The sequence below is a fragment of the Delphinus delphis genome, chromosome 14 (genome assembly GCF_949987515.2).
Source record: "Delphinus delphis chromosome 14, mDelDel1.2, whole genome shotgun sequence".
Taxonomy (NCBI): domain Eukaryota; kingdom Metazoa; phylum Chordata; class Mammalia; order Artiodactyla; family Delphinidae; genus Delphinus; species Delphinus delphis.
In genome coordinates, this window is record NC_082696.1 from 82,098,068 (window position 1) to 82,117,462 (window position 19,395).

At 38.9% G+C, this 19,395-nt stretch overlaps 1 protein-coding gene across 1 annotated transcript in view; it reads left to right on the forward strand.

Moving 5' to 3' along the window:
- Positions 1 to 17,102, forward strand: part of LMBRD1 (LMBR1 domain containing 1) — a 116,489-nt gene extending 99,387 nt beyond the window's left edge. The window contains exons 15-16 of the mRNA XM_060030407.2: positions 16,285 to 16,376; positions 16,515 to 17,102. Of these exons, the coding sequence (XP_059886390.1) occupies positions 16,285 to 16,376; positions 16,515 to 16,622 (200 nt within the window). The 3' untranslated portion in view covers positions 16,623 to 17,102. The remainder of the gene's footprint in view (positions 1 to 16,284; positions 16,377 to 16,514) is intronic.
- The last annotated feature ends 2,293 nt before the right edge of the window (positions 17,103 to 19,395 follow it).

Consider the following 19,395-nt stretch of genomic DNA (forward strand, 5'->3'; position numbering starts at 1 on the left):
CATCCAGGGGCAGCGCGGCCTGTGCCTCAGGATGTGACACCCTGGGAAGAACGGGGAACAAGAATCAGATCCCGAGGAAACAGGAGACAAACCCAGACTGACGACTGACAAACACGGTATAAAGGAACTGGCTGTGTGCTTCAGAACTGTCATTGTCGTCAAAGACCAGAGGCTCAGGAACTCACAGATTCAGGGTAGTCAAGGAACAGCAGAACACAATGTAATACGTGGTCCTGGATTGGATTTTGCGCTAGAGGGTAAATGCACTGTGAAAACTACACTGGGATAAATGACATGTTAAAGAATGGACTGTAGAGCACATTTTAAAAAATAGAATCATTATTAAAATTCCTAAATTGAATAGCTGTTCTCTGGTTATGTAAGAGAACATCCGGCTATTAAAAAGTGCTCTGTTGTTAAGAGGTTAAATCACATGATATGTGGTTCAGAAAACATAAGTGTATATATCTTGAGAAAATGATAAAAGGGAGGGAAAAAGAACACATGAGAACTACTGTACACCACCAGATGGCTACTATTTTAATAACTGACAGTACCAAGTGCAGGCCACGATATGGAATTACTAAAGATAACCACTTCTAATTACCATTTTGGGGGTATTATAATTACATTATTTATATAATTATACATTATTTATATCCTTTTAAAAATTTACACTTCTATGTATTATTTTTCTTAAATTCCAAAAAATTTAAATTGATCTGCCCAGTGGTTCAACATGATAAATTTTGCCCCACAAAATGACAGAACATATTTTGAACATAAGAATTAGTGAATACAGTGTATGCTATCTGGTAATTCCCTAAGCAATTTAGATTAAAAAGTATACCTTCTTGTGCAAGTGAGTTGATCTTTTGTGTTTACTTTTAGTTTTGAATCTGCTACAAAATAAGTTGTCTCTCACATTTTCCTGTCATTTCTGGTATAAATTTCTAGCGTCAAATATACCTTGGTTTAATTATAGGAATATTAAGCTGTGGAAAATGAGTCATTCTTTGACTAGGTTTACAGAATGTATTCCTTTTGAGGCTCTGCAAAAGGACAGTTTAAATCCACAAAGAGGGTAAATGCACTGTGAAAAATACACTGGGATAAATGGCATGTTGAAGAATGAGGCTTTAGAGGCTCTGCAAAAGGACAGTTTAAATCCACAAAGAACATAATGAAAACTCTTCAGAAATTAAACCTCTGAGGACACATAATACTTGAAAACTTGTTGAAGAATTTTTTCATATATTTAAATAACCCACCAATTTAAATGCAAAGATGGTATTCTATGTTTGGTTATGTAATCCAACTTACTTAAACAATTTAAGATATTTCTATAAATTTCTCACCTATTTTTAAAGATAGAGCAATTTTTACACTTTCTTATGTTAAGCATTTGCTCAGAAAGCTGTGAGTGAAACAGGAGGATTTTCTATTCAAAGTCACTTCTTAGGATAGTGTCAGAAACCTAGTGCCTCCTTTCTGGATTTTTTCCATACGTACTCCAATTCTAGCATCTTATCCATTCCAGGGCACTCTCTTGTTAACAATTCATAGTAGACTAAAGTCTAAACCATTCCCAAATGCTGCTCTGTAAGTTTTAAAAGCATCCTAATCCCATAAGATGTGGGGAACTGACACCAACATTGTGTTGCTAATGATCAACAGTTCTGGGCACTGACGCATTTCCCTGCCCCTGCGTTAAGTACCACCGAGAACAAACACAAACGGTTGACAACTCCTACTGTGAAACAACTCCAATAGCTTACTTACCAAGATGAATTGCCCAAGAAGACTTGCTTCGGGATTTCTCATTTCACTGCATCCACCAACCCAAAACCTATGTCATAAACGTAGCCCAATTCTAGCCTGTTCCCCACAGTGTCTAAGACCTTGATAAAAGTGGTCCAACCCAGCCCCTTAAACCTTATAAATACCCTTTGCCTTTGCCCTCTTGATCTCCCTCACTGCAGTTAGTCCAATAAATGTAGCTTTACTAGATCAATGAGGTTTTCTAAGTCATGTTTTGGAGACTTGACAGTTGACAATAAATAAACCTAGTTATTCTGGATAATTTAAGGGGTATTAATAATTTAATCAATAAATTCAGAATCTTAGATTTCCATTCCTATCTTCTAACCACTATCTGGTTTATCTATACCAAAATGCATGTCCTGCCAACCCCTCAAACCTCAATTCCAAGGTTGAACTCCTTTCCTTCCCTCTTCCACTTAGTTTCCACCTGTCACCCTCATCTCATAGGGTAGCAGGAGTTGTCCTCTGCCTTTTGTGTGTCCTAAGCTGTTTACTCAGAGGGAAATCTTGAAATCATGTTTGCATTTTCTTGCTCCTCCAATACTAACCAGTTTCCACTTCCCACCGAGGTTAGATAAGAAATAGCAAACAAAAAGAAACAACTTGGGTATTTACCCATCAATGAGGATACTTGAAATAACGTTACATACAATGTAATGATACAGCTTTATATGTTTTGACAGAAAAATATTCACCGTATTTTTGATGATAGATGGAAGAATGTATATATTATCTCATGCTTTATGCTTTTGTGCATAAACAGTGTAGAAGTCAGGCTGCAAGTTCACAAGGATAGTTCAGCATACTTACATCAATCAATGTGATACACCACATAAACAAAAGATGAAACTACATGAACATCTCAGTAGATGCCGGAAAAGAAATTCAACGTCCATTCATGATAAAAACTCTTACCAAAGTGGATATAGAGGGAACATATCTCAACCTAATAAAAACTATTTATGACAAACTCACAGCCAAAATAATGCTCAACAGTGAAAAGCTGGAAGCCTTCCCACTAAAATCTGGCACAAGACCGGTATGCCCACTCTCGCCTCTTCTATTCAACATAGTATTGGAAATCCTAGCCACAGCAATCAGACAAGAAAAAGAAATAAAAGTTATCCACATTGGTAGGTAAGAGGTAAAGTTGTCATTATATGCAGATGACGCGATACTATATTAAAACCTAGAGACTCCACACAAAAACAACTAGAACTGACAAATGAATTTAGCAAGGTAGCAGGATACAATATTAACATACAGAAATAAGTTGCATTTCTTTACACTAACAATGAAATATCAGAAAGGGAATGTAAAAAAACAATACCTTAAAAATCACATCCAAAAAAATAAAATACTTAGGAAGACCTGACCAAGGAGGTGAAAGACTTATGTGCTGAAAACCATAAAACATTAATAAAGGAAACTGAAGATGATTCAAAGAAATGGAAAAATATCCCATGCTCTTCGATTGGCAGAATTAATAATGTTAAAATGGGCATACTACCCAAAGAAATCTTCAGATTTAATGCAATCCCTATCAAATTACCCATGACATTTTTCACATAACTAAAACAAATAATCCTAAAATTTATATGGAACCATGAAAGACCCAGAATTGCCAAAGCAATCCTGAAGAGAAAGAACAAAGCAGGAGGTGTAACCCTCCCAGACTTCAGACAGTACTACAAAGCTACAATAATCAAAATGGCGTGGTATTGGCACAAAAACAGAATATGGATCAATGGAGCAGAATAGAGAGCCCAGAAATAAACCCACCACACCTACAATCAGTTAATCTTCATCAGGAACATACAGTGGAGAAAAGACAGTCTGTTCAGCAAGTGGTGTTGGGAAAGCTGGACAGCTGCATGTAAATCAGTGAAGTTAGAACATTCCCTCACATCACACAAAAACTCAAAATGGCTTAAACACTTGAACATAAGACATGACACCATATAACTCCTAAAAGAGGTCATAGGCAAAACATCCTCTGGCATAAATTGTACCAGTGTTTTCTTAGGTCAGTCTCCTAAGGCAGTAGAAGTAAAAATAAACAAAATGGGGCCTAATCAAACTTACAAGCTTTTGCTCAGCAAAGGAAACCGTAGACAAAACGAAAAGACAGCCTACAGAATGGGAGAAAATATTTGCAAATGATGCGACCAACAAGGGATTATTTTCCGACATATACAAACAGCTCATACAATTCAACAACAACAAAAAACAACCCAATTGAAAAATGGGCAGAAGACCTTAACAGACATTTCTCCAAAGAAGACATACAGACCATAAAAAGATGCTCAATGTTGCTAATTACTAGAGAAATGCAAGTCAAAACTACAAGGAAGTTCCACCTCACACAGGTCAGAATGACCATCATTAAAAAGTCTACGAATAACAAATGTTGGAGGGCATGTGGAGGAAAGGGAACCCTCCTACACTGTTGGTGGAAATGTAAACTGGTGCAGCCACTATGGAGAACAGTATGGAGGTTCCTCAGAAAACTAAAAATAGAATTACCATATGATCCAGCAATCCCACTTCTGGGCATATATTCAGATAAAACTATAATTTAGAAAGATACATGCACCCCTATGTTCATAGCAGCACTGTACAATAGCCAAGACATGGGAACAATCTAAATGTCCATCGACAGATGAATGGATAAAGATGTGGTACATATATACAATGGAATACTACTCAGCCATAAAGGAGAATGAAATAATACCATTTGCACCAGCATGGATGGACCTAGAGATTATCACGCTATGTGAAGATAAGTCAGAAATAGCAAGACAAATACCATATGATATCACTTACATGTGGAATCTAAAATATGACACAAGTGAACTTATCTATGAAACAGAAACAGACTCACAGACTAGAGAACAGACCTGTGGTTGCCAAGGGGAGGGGGGTGGGGGAGGGATGGAGTGGGAGTTTGGGGTGAGCAGATGTAAACTATTACACACAGGATGGCTAAACAACAAGGTCCTACTGTACAGCACAGGGAACTACATTCAATATCCTGTGATAAACCATAATGGAAAAGAATGTAAGAAAAGAATGTTTATATATGCATAACTGAATCACTTTGCTGTACAGCAGTAATTAACACAACTTTGTAAATCAACTCTACTTCAATAAGAAAAAAATGTGTGGGGCTTCCCTGGTGGCGCAGTGGTTGAGAGTCTGCCTGCCGATGCAGGGGACACGGGTTCGTGCCCCGGTCTGGGAGGATCCCATGTGCCGCGGAGCGGCTAGGCTCGTGAGCCATGGCCACTGAGCCTGTGCATCCGAAGCCTGTGCTCCGCAACGGGAGAGGCCACAACAGTGAGAGGCCCGCATACAGCAAAAAGAAAAAAAAAAAAATGTGTGTGTGTGTGTGTGTGTGTGTGTGTATATATATACACACACACACACACACACACACACATATGTATATAATATATATTATATATATATAATATATATATTAAAAAAGTCGGGCTGTATCTCCAGGGAACAAGATGTGGAATAAAGAAATAAATATTCACTGTTTTTTGTTGTTGATAAATAGCTTTTATTCTGTAACTAAAGAAAAAACACCGTTAAGCCTTTTAAAGGATGAAAACAGTGAGAGACCAGATAGTGGCATGCGTCTGCCCAGTAGCTATTGATTATAGAGAAGACTTTTTTCCTTCCAGTTTGTTGAAAGGTAGCAGTGGGGGGAGGGTAGTTACTGAGACTTTGAAAAAATGTATTTCCTTTTTTTTTTTCTTTTGGCCATGCCGCATGGCTTTGTGGGATCTTAGTTCCTCAACCAGGGAGTGAACCCACACTCTGAGCAGCGAAAGCGCGGAGTCCTAACCACTAGACCGCCAAGGAATTCCCTGAGAAAATGCAATTCTCGAATTCTTGGTAACATCTTTTTCCCAGAATATGAAATATTTCTTTCTACTTGAACTTCTGAGTTTCCAGGAGATTTTATAAGTCAAGGTAACTAAGCAGTAGTGCTCAAGTACTTACATAATCACTAACAATGGATTCAGGTGATTTTTTTTTTTTTTTACCTACCAATACTTTCGCCTGTAAGCAAAATTAAAAAATAAAAATAAAAAAAATTTTTTAATTGAAAAATGTATTTTGCAGGAGAGACTACTGTTTAAAACTAGTTTTATTAAAGGCTATTCCACTAGTTTACATTTGATGTTTGGTATACAGTTATAAATAAAAAGCTCATTTTAAGGAAAGCCAATTTTAAGAAGCTGAAAATGAAGCTGGTCAAGGGATTTCATTAGAAACTTAGCTGTATGGCCTGAGGTTAAAAAGGAACACTGATGCTTTGTGATGACAGTATTTGTTAATGTCTCCTGTGGTGCTGTGTGCCCAAGTGGGTGGTCCATATATGTAATTTGAAATGAAAATGGTACCAGACTTTTTCTGTGTGGATTTAAAAGACAGGTTTGAATATGGACTTCAAATTTAATACTTCCTACCCCATGTTAAGTGAAGCTAATTTTAGCTTTCTGGAATTTTGTAGCAAGAAGATCCACTTCAGGAGAATATATGTAATCCTTTCCCTCAGACTCAAGCACATGGGGCCTTTAAAAAAAACACTATATGGTCTTTTTGTCTTGTAGTCTGTAAATTTGGAGGTGGGGATGGGAAAGTTAAGGACAGTTAGATTTAGTCTAAAGATGAGGAGAAGTCAGGTCACCTAGAATTGTGATAATTTTGATAGCCTTATTTAGAAAGTTATCCTGTTTATTTGAGGGATACAACATAATAACAGCCTTTGCAATTTGAACACCTTTGGAAGATATTGACATAATCATTTTTTCTAATACTGAGAATCAAAGCCTGTGTGTCTTGAAATTCTAAAATACATTTATAAACGTCTTAATTTCCAGGATTCCATATGATCATTTAGTTTTTCTTATCTATTCTTCCTTGCTTTTTCATGTAATAAATGTTTATATTGATATCTGGTATGTGCCAGGCACTCTTCCAGGTACTAGCGACACAACAGTGAACAAAGCTCAAATATTCCTGTCCCCATGGAGCTTACTTAGTAGAAGGAGACAAATAAGTGACTTGATGTGATATGTAGACCAGGGCCTGGCAACCTTTTTCTCTAAAGGACTGGATAGTCAGTATTTTAGGTTCCGTGAGACCTACAGTAGGGTCCACACTGCTCAGCTCTGCCTCTGCAACACAGAAGCTGCAGTACACGGTACGTTACAGATGCCGTGGCCGTGTTCCAGCAAAACTTACAAAAACAAGGAACAGTCTAAATGTATCCTTTGGGGGTAAAGTTTACCAGCCCCTGAGATAGACCATAATAAACCAAGGGCAAAGGCAAATTGAGAGAACTTTTGCAGGAATCCAAGGCAGAGCTTATGGTGGTGGTGGAAGTGGCAGGAAGTGGTCAGATTCTGGATAGATTTTGAAGGTAGAGCCAGTGGGATTTGCTGAGGAGTCGAGTATAGCATATGAGAAAGGGGTTATGTGTGTGTTTTTAGAGTTTTAATTAGAAAACAGTGCTTAATATTTTATATTCCATATTTGATAATATCTAGAATAATTGTCTTTTAAAATCTATTTGCAACTTTCAAGGCTGTCCTTTTTTTCCTTTGAACCTGTTTGACTTTGTTCTTGGTATTCCATCATAAACTGAGAACTAATAAGAAACCTAATAACTTCTCAGTCTACCGTTGTTTACCGCACATTTTTTCATTAGGTTTCTGTTATGGCTGAAAGCACGTGTGTATTTGTGGTGTGGTGTGCAGGGTCAAGGGAGAAAGCGAAATTAAGATGTTAGCATTTTAGCTTAATCTGTGGGTGGTCCTAAGTGAGACTTACCAACCATATGAAAATAATATACAGAGCCTTCTTATTTTGGTAATGTGCTTTTATAAAAATGTTTAAAATGAATAATTATTGGGGAAGTACAAACTATTAGATAAGGTCTTGGACCGTATGTCCTGACTTCACTATTTCTTTTACTACCATCATTCTTCAATGATGGCACAGTTATCTTCTCTCACTTTCTCTGCAGCTAATCAGTTGCTAAGGGATGCAGAGTCTGTTGCCATAGTGACCCTCACGTCTCACCTAAATGACATGTCAGATGAATTGCTGAGCCTTTTATTTAACTAGTGGTCCGCTCTGATCCGCACTACACAGTGCTGTTAGCCTAATGGTTCTGAAGCAGTGGTTATCGACGTTTCGTGTGCAGCAGAATCACGTGGAACGCTTGCGAAATACATCGCAAAATTTTTGATTCTGTGGATCTGAGGAGGGGCCCTAGAATTTTCTGACGGTTTTGGTCTGCAAACCACACTGTGGAAACCACTGTTCTCAAGTCCTCTGACAGTGTCATTCCTCCACCAGGAACCTTAAGTGCTGCCCTGTACCATCTGATAACTTCAGCCGAGGACTGAAGGATTCCACTCTCTAACCCGTCCTGCATGTTTCCAGCCTTTTTTCATATACTTCCTGAACGTGGCCATCTTTTCCGTCTTTGCTTTTCAACTGTTTGTTCTTGGAATGTCACAGCCAATTTCTACCCATCTCCTCCCATCTTTGTCAGTCAGAATCCTGGCCATTTTACAAGGCTTCTTTCAAACCTGACTTTCTTTTTTGAATCTCCAAACATGTGTGCCATTTCTCTTTTTTTCATTTGAATCCCCATAGCATTTATACTTCTGATGACATGACCTTACTCTGTCTTAATCTATCTTCATCTATGTATCTTATCTCTGTCCCACCCTTTTATAGGAACGTGTAAGATCCTTGAGGATAAGAAAACATATAGATATATATGAGTATATTTTTCTGCCTTGTTCAACCAGCATTTGTAGAATTGAACCACCTTTAAAATTTGTTCCTTTTTTTCTTTCTCTTGTTAAAAAATGTTCTTAAAGTAACATAAGATTGATATCTACCTAGTGTCTTGTCGCTTCCTGCTCACTTTATCTGTTGGAGGAAACCCATCATATTTACTTCCTTCTAAGTACATACTGACGCCTTTTCTTTGGATTAATTGCTTTCTAATTGTGCTGTTCAGCTCTAATGTTATAATTTCTGTTCATTGGACTTCTGATGCATTAGAAACCATATCTTCTTTCTTGATTCCCTTCCCAAAGCTCTTAGTTTACCTAGAGTTAAAGAAAAGAAATGCTCTGCGTAAAATGTATATCTGAAAAGTATTATATCCTCCCAATTGATAGAATTGATGGGTTTGTGCTTAGAATTCTACGGAAGGCTTCATTTCTTTTAGAACTTTAAAGGCATTACACCATCTGTGTTTCATTTTTGACTGGTGAGAAATCCAGCGCCAGTCTATTTCTTCTCTTGAAGTTAACTTGATAGTTTCTGTTTTCCCCATGTTCCCCTTGGGGAGCTCTTGTTCACTAGTTGCTGGATATCTTCAGTTCGTCATCTGTCTCCTCTCATATTTGGTATTTTCAGCCTACCATTTTGCTCTAGATTCTTGGATGTGTATTCAGCTTTATCTTCAAACTATACCCTGAATTCTTTATTTCATGTAACAGATTTGTACTTTCCTTGAGGTACTTTATGTGTCTCATTTTTCTTTTTCAAGCATCTTTGTTTTATGGATGGAATATCCTCGTCAATATGTGAAGATACTAAACATTTTTCTTAATCGTTTCCTTGTTTCCTTTAAGTAAATTACATTTCAGTTCATCGTGGAGCATTTCTGTTTATCTTGTTCTTTCCCCTCACGCTGATCGTTTTCTGTTTATATCTGATGATTCATTCATATTTATGCTAGTTTGTATTTAAGTATCAGGAACCTGGGAACCCTCATCACTGGGGACTTTATGACTGGGGTTTCTTGATCCTTAAGTTATATTTTAAAGTAAATGAGAAGGAAACCAGCTGTTTTACTGGAGACCTTTTAAATGTGGCGTTCCATCGTCCAGAATATTGCTGAGGTCTCCCATCACTGGGTGGCCTTCCTCCCATTCTCTTTGCTGTTAAAAGTTTGCTCCTGGGGCTCCCCTGGTGGCGCAGTGGTTGAGAATCTGCCTGCCAATGCAGGGGACACGGGTTCGAGCCCTGGTCTGGGAGGATCCCACGTGCCACAGAGCAACTAAGCCCGTGTGCCACAACTACTGAGCCTGCGTGTCTGGAGCATGTGCTCCGCAACAAGAGAGGCCGCGATGGTGAGAGACCTGCGCACCACGATGAAGAGTGGCCCCCGCTCGCCACAACTAGAGAAAGCCCTCGCACAGAAACGAAGACGCAACACAACAAAAATAAATAAATTAAAAAAAAAAAAAGTTTGCTCCTGGCTTTATTCCTGCTCCGTAAATTTAATGAGGTCCTGGGAAACAGGACAGGAAACAAATGACTGTGCTCAGTCTACTCTCTTGAACCAGAAGGCTTTGTGTTCAACAAGTTAAAGTAGTCCTTCATGGTTAAGTACTGTGAACTTATAATCTTTCACTTGACAAATAATAACTGTGTTGATAGCCTCATTCCACTTAATTCTACCCGTCAAACGGGCAGAGCAATATTGAAGTTAGAGTGATGAGATAGAATTATTATTTAAGAATCCTGCTTGATCTCCAGCATGTGTATTTGACTCCAGATAGGTGGAGAGGAAACTAAACTTTTAGCCAGATGGAAGTTTATTAATTTACTGTAGGAAGTATAACCATTAAGGAAACTAGAGGCTTGGGGCTAGTGAATTCTCCATGGAGGAAGGAATCTGGAAAACCAGATTTATAGTCACGTAGTTTCTAGGTGGGCCTGGAGTCAGAAGAGGGCCTCACTGACATTGGCTGGTATCATCCAGCTGAGAAAGCCTTATGTATTGTGTCTGTTGTCAAGTGAGGTTGCCGTGCAGACCAGAAAATTAAGTATTGATCAGAGCATATTTTTCTTGGGTTTTGCTTGAGATCCAGAAAGTCTCTTACTGTCGAAGTTCTTTTTCTAGGTGACATTTTGATTGTGTTGATGACAGTTCAGCTAGGACAGTACACTGAAGTGAACTAGGTGTAAGGTTTCTCAGTTCTTCGGAGACCACTCTGAAGACAGCCCAGGTGATTTTGTAAAACTTCTCAGCCACTTTTTATAGATCCTTGCTTAAGGATGCTGTCTCCTAAAACATCAACCTTTTTTTTTTTTAAGCACATGTAGAATTCTAATTTAATTCTCAGAAGTTCAGTTTATCTTATCACTATCCATCAGAAGTAGATATTATCTCAATGACACTTAGAAAGAAACTGATACTTAGAAGTTAAATGATTCCAGGATCTCACAGTGAATATAAGTGGCAGACTCAAGAACCAAATCTCAATTTTCTATCTCTAATATTTTCTGCTATACCCCTTAAATTACTATCATTTTATGAAAAAGATAAAGTAATAGAAAGCAGTTGTTTTATATTTTACTATCTTGGACAATTAAGAGTCATAGTAGGGCTTCCCTGGTGGCACAGTGGTTGAGAGTCCGCCTGCCGATGCAGGGGACACGGGTTCGTGCCCCGGTCTGGGAAGATCCAACATGCCGCCAAGCGGCTGGGCCCGTGAGCCATGGCCGCTGAGCCTGCGCGTCCGGAGCCTGTGCTCCGCAATGGGAGAGGCCACAACAGTGAGAGGCCCGCGTACCGGAAAACAAAAACAAACAAAAACTAAAAAAAAAAGAGTAATAGTAAATGTAATTAATTTAGAATTTACTAATACAGTTTAAGATTGTGTCTACGTGTTATGCTAATGCTTACCTTTGTAACTCTCTTTTATAAGTTGGGTATAGCCAATTATTTTTATATGTTCAAGACAAATGAAATTAGGTGCATTCTTTCTTAAAGGAGCAGTACATATTTTAGCATCTTTGAAATACATTAAACTTACTTAAATGTAATCAGAGCTCAACACAGATGATACTGATTCTTAAAATAGTCACTATAAAAAGTTACTCTTTAGTACAAAACATGTGACAAGTGCTATCTTTATTAGCCCAGTACAATTTATATATCCATAAAATATAATAAATCAATTTTCATTAGAATTTCTGTGATTTTTGATGTTCCCCAATTCTTTCTTTCCCTTTTACCCAGCTCCTGCAGTGAGATTTAACAAAACATTATTAAACTGTATGCCATTTAAGTTTCAGATGAGGATACAATTTTGGTTTTTATTACATATTTAAATATTTTCTGCCCTCCCTTATTTGGATATATGTTGCTGGTTGCTCAGATCTTTTTGTGCGTATATATTTCACATGCTGTAAATCCATTTGACAGTAATTCACTGGCATTTTACTCCCCAGAAGCTCAGATCCAGCCTTCCTTTCATCCCGACAGCTCGTGTTTTCACTTGGATTGTTTCCTGGTTTGATGAACCTCTTCCTAAGCTCAGTTCCCTCTGCCAGCCTGCAGTGCACTCATGTTATCCCCTTTGTTAAAACCATTTGGTAAATAATTCCTAATCATATCACAATAAAGCCTGAGATCCTTAGCCTGTTTCCAGTTAAGATTTGTATGTCTATTGTATTCAATAGTAGCAAGACCCTAATCAGAAACCAAAGTTAGCACGATCACGGGCAACCATGAGAAAGGAAGTGGTGTTCCAAATAGTCCAATCTTCTCCCAGTTTTTTTGTCACTAATCAAACAAAGAAATTGCTTTAAAATTCTCTGTGGTACATGAATTTTCCCAAATGCCCTCTCTCTGTATGCACATGTAACATAAGGATTTGTTTTATAAGTAAAGTACAAATATAGAGTTAATTAATTCTAAGCTGATTTCAAGTGAAGGTGTAACATGGTGATGACATAGTGGTGGCTTAAATCAGCGCCGAGTATTGTTTTTCAAAATATATTCAAAGTAGAAGGTGCTATTTATTATAGTTAATGAGCAAAGTTATGTTAGTGGCAGTCAGCATACATTAACAATGACATAACCAGTGGTCTAAAAAGAAACAAGAAATAAGTAGTATAAAATCTATCAGGTATATTTATAAAGGCGGCTGTTACATGAGAAACAAGTTTAATTGCACTTTCTGTTAGTTACGCATCTAGTTTGATGATGCGTGAGAACAGATGGGGGGAGGATGGTAGAAGCGGGATTTTGATTCTGTTCATACGCTCCAGGTGCTTTCTTGGCTCTTTTAATCCTGGTCTTTACTGTATGGCCACTTTGTCTGAAGAAAAAATTTTGTCTGAACCCCTATTTTTAGCTTTTCATTGTAAACATGCACTCTTTGGTGTAATTGGAAGTTTACGTGTCCCTGTGCGGAATAACAGCCAGCAGTCTCCTGAACAATTCCAGATTTAGAATGTACTCCCTAAATTGAGGAATTCACATTTACTTTGAAGGCCGAACCAAGTTCGAAATACTTACTGTAGTTTTTTAGATAGTAGTAGAAACACCTCTCTAGATCTCCTAGATATCTATGATTCAGGTGGGCAGCTGGGAGGTGGCAGATGGTGTATTCAGTGTGGCGTTAACACTCAAACATAAAATATATGCATGGGGATTATTAACTAAAATTCCTCTGTGGACATATGCCCCTTTATACACATATAAATATAACGACACACATACATATAAAGATAACTATAAAAGCTGTTACGTATTTTTTCAACAACAAAGCAGAACACTAACGATGTACATTTTTTTCTTATTTTAGAAGGCTTGCATCAAATCTCCAGCCTTTGAAAGTGGTAAACATGTAAAATAGTGTGATAGGAAAAACATTTAAGATATGGTTTTTTGTGGTGGGGAAAATAATCAGCAGGTATAGCCAATTTGAAATGTCACTGAGTGGATTATTAGACCCCCTGGGAAAAGTGATTGGATTCTACCTGCTTTTGCCAGCTCAGCCTTTGTCTTGTAATCCCTGTTCTGGCCTTGAAAGTTCTGGTTCGCTCAAGTTCTGACCCCCCAAATACCTTTAGGTATGGAAATGGGTAATAGAACTTTTTGTTTTTTAAGTTTAGAGCATTAGCAATGTTGAGAAGGTTGAATAACTTTTTAAAAACAGGTTTGTGGGCTTCCCTGGTGGCGCAGTGGTTAAGAATCCGCCTGCCAATGCAGGGGACGCGGGTTCAAGCCCTGGTCTGGGAAGATCCTACATGCCGCGGAGCAGCTAAGCCCGTGCGCCACAACTACTGAGCCTGTGCTCTAGAGCCCGCGAGCCACAACTACTGAGCCCACACACACCACAACTACTGAAGCCCACGCGCCTAGAGGCCGTGGTCCGCATCAAGAGAAGCCACTGCAATGAGAAGCCCGCACATCGCAACAAAGAGTACCCCCCTCTCGCTGCAACTAGAGAAAGCCCTTGGCGCAGCAACAAAGACCCAACTCAGCCAAAAATAAATAAATAAATGAATAAATTTATTTTAAAAAAACAGGTTTGTACTTGTACAGTAGAGCTCATGTAATGCTTAAGCCATGAAAGATACTGTTGATGTTTTTAAAATAACTGTGAACAGGCATTTTTTACAGCCCGTTCCGTTCTTCATTTCAAATTGGTTATTTTTATTTAAAGGTATATGGCTGTGCAGCAGGTATCCTTTTACTGAATTATACACATTTAAATTTCACCAGATTCATTTGTATCTGTGTTGACTGTAGAGGCAGAAGAATAATGAACACGTACAGAATAGTCGTGATGCTAATACCTTAGCGAGTATTTTCCTCACTGCTCGTGTGCACATAATCTTCTAAAATCTTAGGATGAGTTTTTATTGGCACCATTTGAGAGGTCTTGAAAATTTTATTCTTTATCATGGTCTTAGTATATCTTGAAGAAGAAAATGGACATTAACTGCCACTCTGCAACCCTCGCTTGGTCTTCAGGATGAGCCTATCAGGAAGTGTGATGACAAGCAGAGTCTCGTAGTTCAGACTTGCCCGTTCACATGGCAGAGAAGTGACCAAATGATACCTGACGTCAAGTCTGTCAGGACCAGGGCCTGGACTTGCTTTGTCGTGCTGGACGTTTAAGTTATACTTTAATTTTCGAGGCATATTCAGAGCATCTTGTTTTGACATCCTTGGAATCTTCTCAGATTTTAGTCAAACGAAATTAGAAAATGTATTATTTAGCAATATGATTTTAAAGTAAAATATCCCCTTTTTAGAAAGCTTAGTTTTTCAACAGTCACACTGAATATGAATGCCAGGTATTCTGATGGGTACTGTGGAATATTCAGGCCAATCCAGTGGAAAAAGTGGCAAATTGAGTGCGTTGTATTACTGTGAAGCACCTTCTGTGATCGAGGGGAGAATTTGCTCTGGGGCAGAGTGGCTGACCAGTGGCTTTCCTGCAGGGAGGCGTCTCTGCTGCCTGAGCTCTGGCGCCTGGTGTGAGGCCGTGATCTGGGGGGCAGGGACTGTAGGACAGGAGAGAAACATTTGTCCCTCCCCTGCTGCTTGATACCTTTTTGGTTTTTCTTAGGAAGCTTGGAATATTCCTCTTAGACTTTTGTGTTGAGAAAGAGAACGAGGAATACGAAGGGGGCCCTTGGGGATCAGAGGATCCACATTAAATTGCTGTCCTGCTCGTGAGAGGAAGGTGCTTCTCTGTTAAATGGCATGTTTTCCTGCCAGAAGCAGAGGCTGTCCAGCTGGGCATTGAGCCATCCGGAGGGTCATGCTGAACTGTAGGGGAAGGGAGGGGAGGGTTGGGATAAAATAGAACCTAATGCTACTTTTCAGAAATCCATGGGACAAGTGGTTTTCATAAACAAGTATTTCCTTAGACTTCCTTTACTAGATATATGTATAAAGGACTTCGTAAACTAATGGAAACAATGTATTTGGATAAAATAGTATGGAGTCTCACACAAGTAACCAGTCTGCCGATTTCTCTTTAAAAGTTACTTTTTTTGTTTTTTTGAAGGAGAAAAGTAAGTGATTTCTTTTTAAATTCAAGCTATAATGCTGTCTAAAATTCAGACAGTAAGCAAATCAGTAAATAATGATTTTTCTGTATTTCTTTATAAGCAGCGGCCATTTTTTCAATAGCATTCTTAAAAAGGAAAAAAAGCTCACAAAAATCTCTCAGTTGGATTCTTAGAAAAGAATGCTAACCACATCTGATTGCTTTCTTCATTCGTCATCAGGACAGCTTGGTCTGTTTTGTGTAGGATGTGTCTGGCATTCCAGGCTGAAATGCCTTCTGTCTCCGTTACACTGAACTATAGCCAAGATAAGTTTACACCTAAGGGCTGGGGTTACATTGGTGGTATTCACTTGTAAAAATACGTCGTATTAGTTGATAATTTAAACTATATTAAGGTGATTGCAAGAGTGGGCTTTGGAAACTATATTAAGGTGATTGCAAGAGTGGGCTTTGGAGATAGGCCTAGATTTCAGTCTTGTCTCTAACACTGATAATTAGTCTTGGTTAATGACCTTTTAGGTCAAGTATTAATAGTCTATTTCAAGAGAGAAACTACCTCACCCTAGTCCTTTATTTGCTTTTATAGATCAGTGTACTGTCACCCGGACCTACCTGTTCCTTCACAAGTTCTGGTTCTTTAGTGCCGCCTACTACTTTGGTAACTGGGCCTTTCTTGGGGTAAGTACAGGTGTCCCAGGGATGCTGTGACCATTAGTGGCCTGTTTTGGTCACAGCAATGCTATTGGGTTTTAAATTTGGTGCTTTCTGGATGACTTCAGGTTTGAGAAGTAACATACAGCTCGTTTACATTTGCAGGTGTTCGTGATTGGGTTGATTGTCTCCTGCTGTAAAGGGAAGAAGTCGGTCATTGAGGGGGTAGATGAGGCTGACTCAGACCTGAGTGATGAGGAACCCTCTGTCTGACGGCTTCTGTTGCACAGGTTTACTAAGCTGACTCTGCATCTCTTGTGCATTTGTAAAGTGTCAAGCTAACATTAGGATGTGAACTGACTAGCTTTCATCAAAAATGGGAGCATGGCTATTAAAAAAAAAAAAAACTATATTTTTTATGTTTTCTGAAGTAACATTATTGTATCATAGATTGACATTTTAAATTGCTATAATAATACTATGTAAATATAAAAGTACCAGCCTTGTGAGGGAATGTTTGTGGAAATTTTTTTTTCCTCTAGTGTATGATAGTGTTGAATTGATTAAAAATCTTCCAGAATTAATATTCCCTTTGGTCACTTTTTTAAAACATAATAAATCACTTGTATCTGTGCCTTTGGGTCTCTAGAGTACTGTGGAATTTTCAAGTGTCTCTATCTGATTGTTGAAAAATAATATTCACAATATAGCTGATAAATAAATGTTATTCCACTATGCAGCTTGTTCTCTATTTTCTACATTAAATCACTAGCGCCATTGAAGTAGATTTCATGAACAGATTTCAGGCTGCTTGGTGTGCCAAGGTGTATTATATTGTTCAGACGTTAGTCCATTAGATATCTTATCACCTCTACAGTATTTAAGGCATATACATTGTTACAGATAACCTCAAAAGTTGTATTCCAACATAAATGGGAATATTGTCAAGAATAAGTAATCCTGAAAAAAGTCAGTGTACTGATCAGTTTAAGATATATGACATCATATTTTAGCTTTAAAGATATTTTCTCATTCTAAAGATTTAGAATTTGCAAAAGATATAGGGAAAGCTATGTACTATCAATAGGGTATTTTGAAGGCATTCTGGATACTGAGATCCTAGTTTACTAACACAGGCAAATTAGAACTCATGAAAAGCATATATTTTGATCCTTGAAGTAGAATACCATTAAGTTTCTGAAAAAGACTTAGGAATTAACAACCATCTCCCATTCAGTTCATCTCTCTCTTAATTTTTGTGTCACTTTGCTCTCATTCTTTGTCTCTGGATAGACCTCCACACCCTTCGTGTTTGGCACCTTTGATGTTATTCACCAAGATTCCATTCCCTTCTGTTCTTATTTCACATTTTCTTTTTGGACATCTCATATACCCTCAGTTTCCAAACTTTTACTTACCTGTTAACTAGAAATTACTACTTCAATTACAGCATGTTGATAATTGAACTCCTCGTTTTTCTGGTCATACCAAACCACCTTCTTTATTCATTTTTTTGACAGATGGCACTGGCACATACCTGGTTGCCAAAACCAAAACTCAAGCAGACCTCCTTATCTCCTGTGTGTACCTGGCCCATCACTAATCAGGCCATGTTGATCTCTGCTTAACTGTCCTTCCATTTTCCCTCTTCTCCATTCTTACTGTGTTACAGACTGAGTTGTGTTCCCCTCTGCCGCCACAGAAAAACTTCCCTATTGAAGTCCTAACCCTTAGTAACTGAGACTCTGACTGTATCTGGAGATTGGGTCTTTAAAGAGGTAATTAGGTGGCACCCTGATCCAGTATGACGGGTGCCCTTATAAGAAGAGGAGGAGACATCGGGGATGTGTGTGCATAGAGAAAAGGCCACGTGAGGACCTGCAGGCCAAGGGGAGAGGCCTCTGGAGAATGCGACCCTGCCGGCACCTTGATCGTGGACTTCCAGCCACCAGAACTGTGAGAAAATAGGTTTCAGTTGTTTATGCCCCCCAGTCTGTGGTATTTTGTTATAGCAGCCCAAGCCTTCTAACGCACACTGCTTCTTAATTTCCTCACTGGGCTTTCTGCTGAGTCCCAACTCCTTTCAATCTTTCCTCGACAGTGAAAACACAAATCAGATGATGACATTTCTTTGCTGTGAAAAGCTTTCCATTATTTCAGAATGAAATTCATAGCTTTCATGTGACATCTAAGGCCATTCTGGTGTGTGTCCTACCTACCTATCCAGTTTTCACTGCCATCCCCACAGATGTGTCACCATTATCCAAACGGCTCTGATTTCTCACATCCCCAATCTGCTGAACTGTCCCTTCTGCCTATGACACACTTCCCCTCCTCTTGTCTCCTAAGAGAATCCTTACTCTTCAGATCTCAGCCGTGATGTTATCTGGTCAGTTACCCGCCCTAGTCTCCTAGGCACAGTTAGGTGCTGTCTTTTCCCTGCTCACAGGGCTCCCTGTACAGTGTGTTGTGACTGTTACCTTCAGGGCTGCTTCCTCTGGGCTGCAAGTCCTTGAACACATATCTGGTCGTTCAACTTTAACCCTGGTGTCAGAGCAGCACCCTGCACTTGGAAAGCACTCAGTTGGCAGGCGAATTTGCTAATTCAAAGCTTTATGGGAAAAGAATCAAGATGCCGGAATAGAAGGACGTGGAGTTCACCTCCTCCCACAAATACATCAAAAATACTCATACATGTGGACAGTTCTCACAGAATACCTACTGAACGGTGGTAGAATATCAGGCACCCAAAATTGCAAGAAAGATCTCCACATAACTGGGTAGGACGAAAAAGAAAAGAAATTGGGATGGGACCTGCGCCCCTAGGTGGGAGCTGTGAAAGAGCAGAAGTTCCCACATCCTGGGAAGCCCCTTCACTGGCAGAGAGATCAGCCAGGACAGAAAGGGAGCTTCAGAGGCTTGGAGGAGAGCGCAACAGCAAGTTGACAGCAGGCAGAACAAAAAGAGAGCTGCATAGATGGTCCATGCCGTTGCCCTGCACTTGCCAGCCTGAGACTTGTTCACTGTTGCGTGTGGGTCCAAGGGC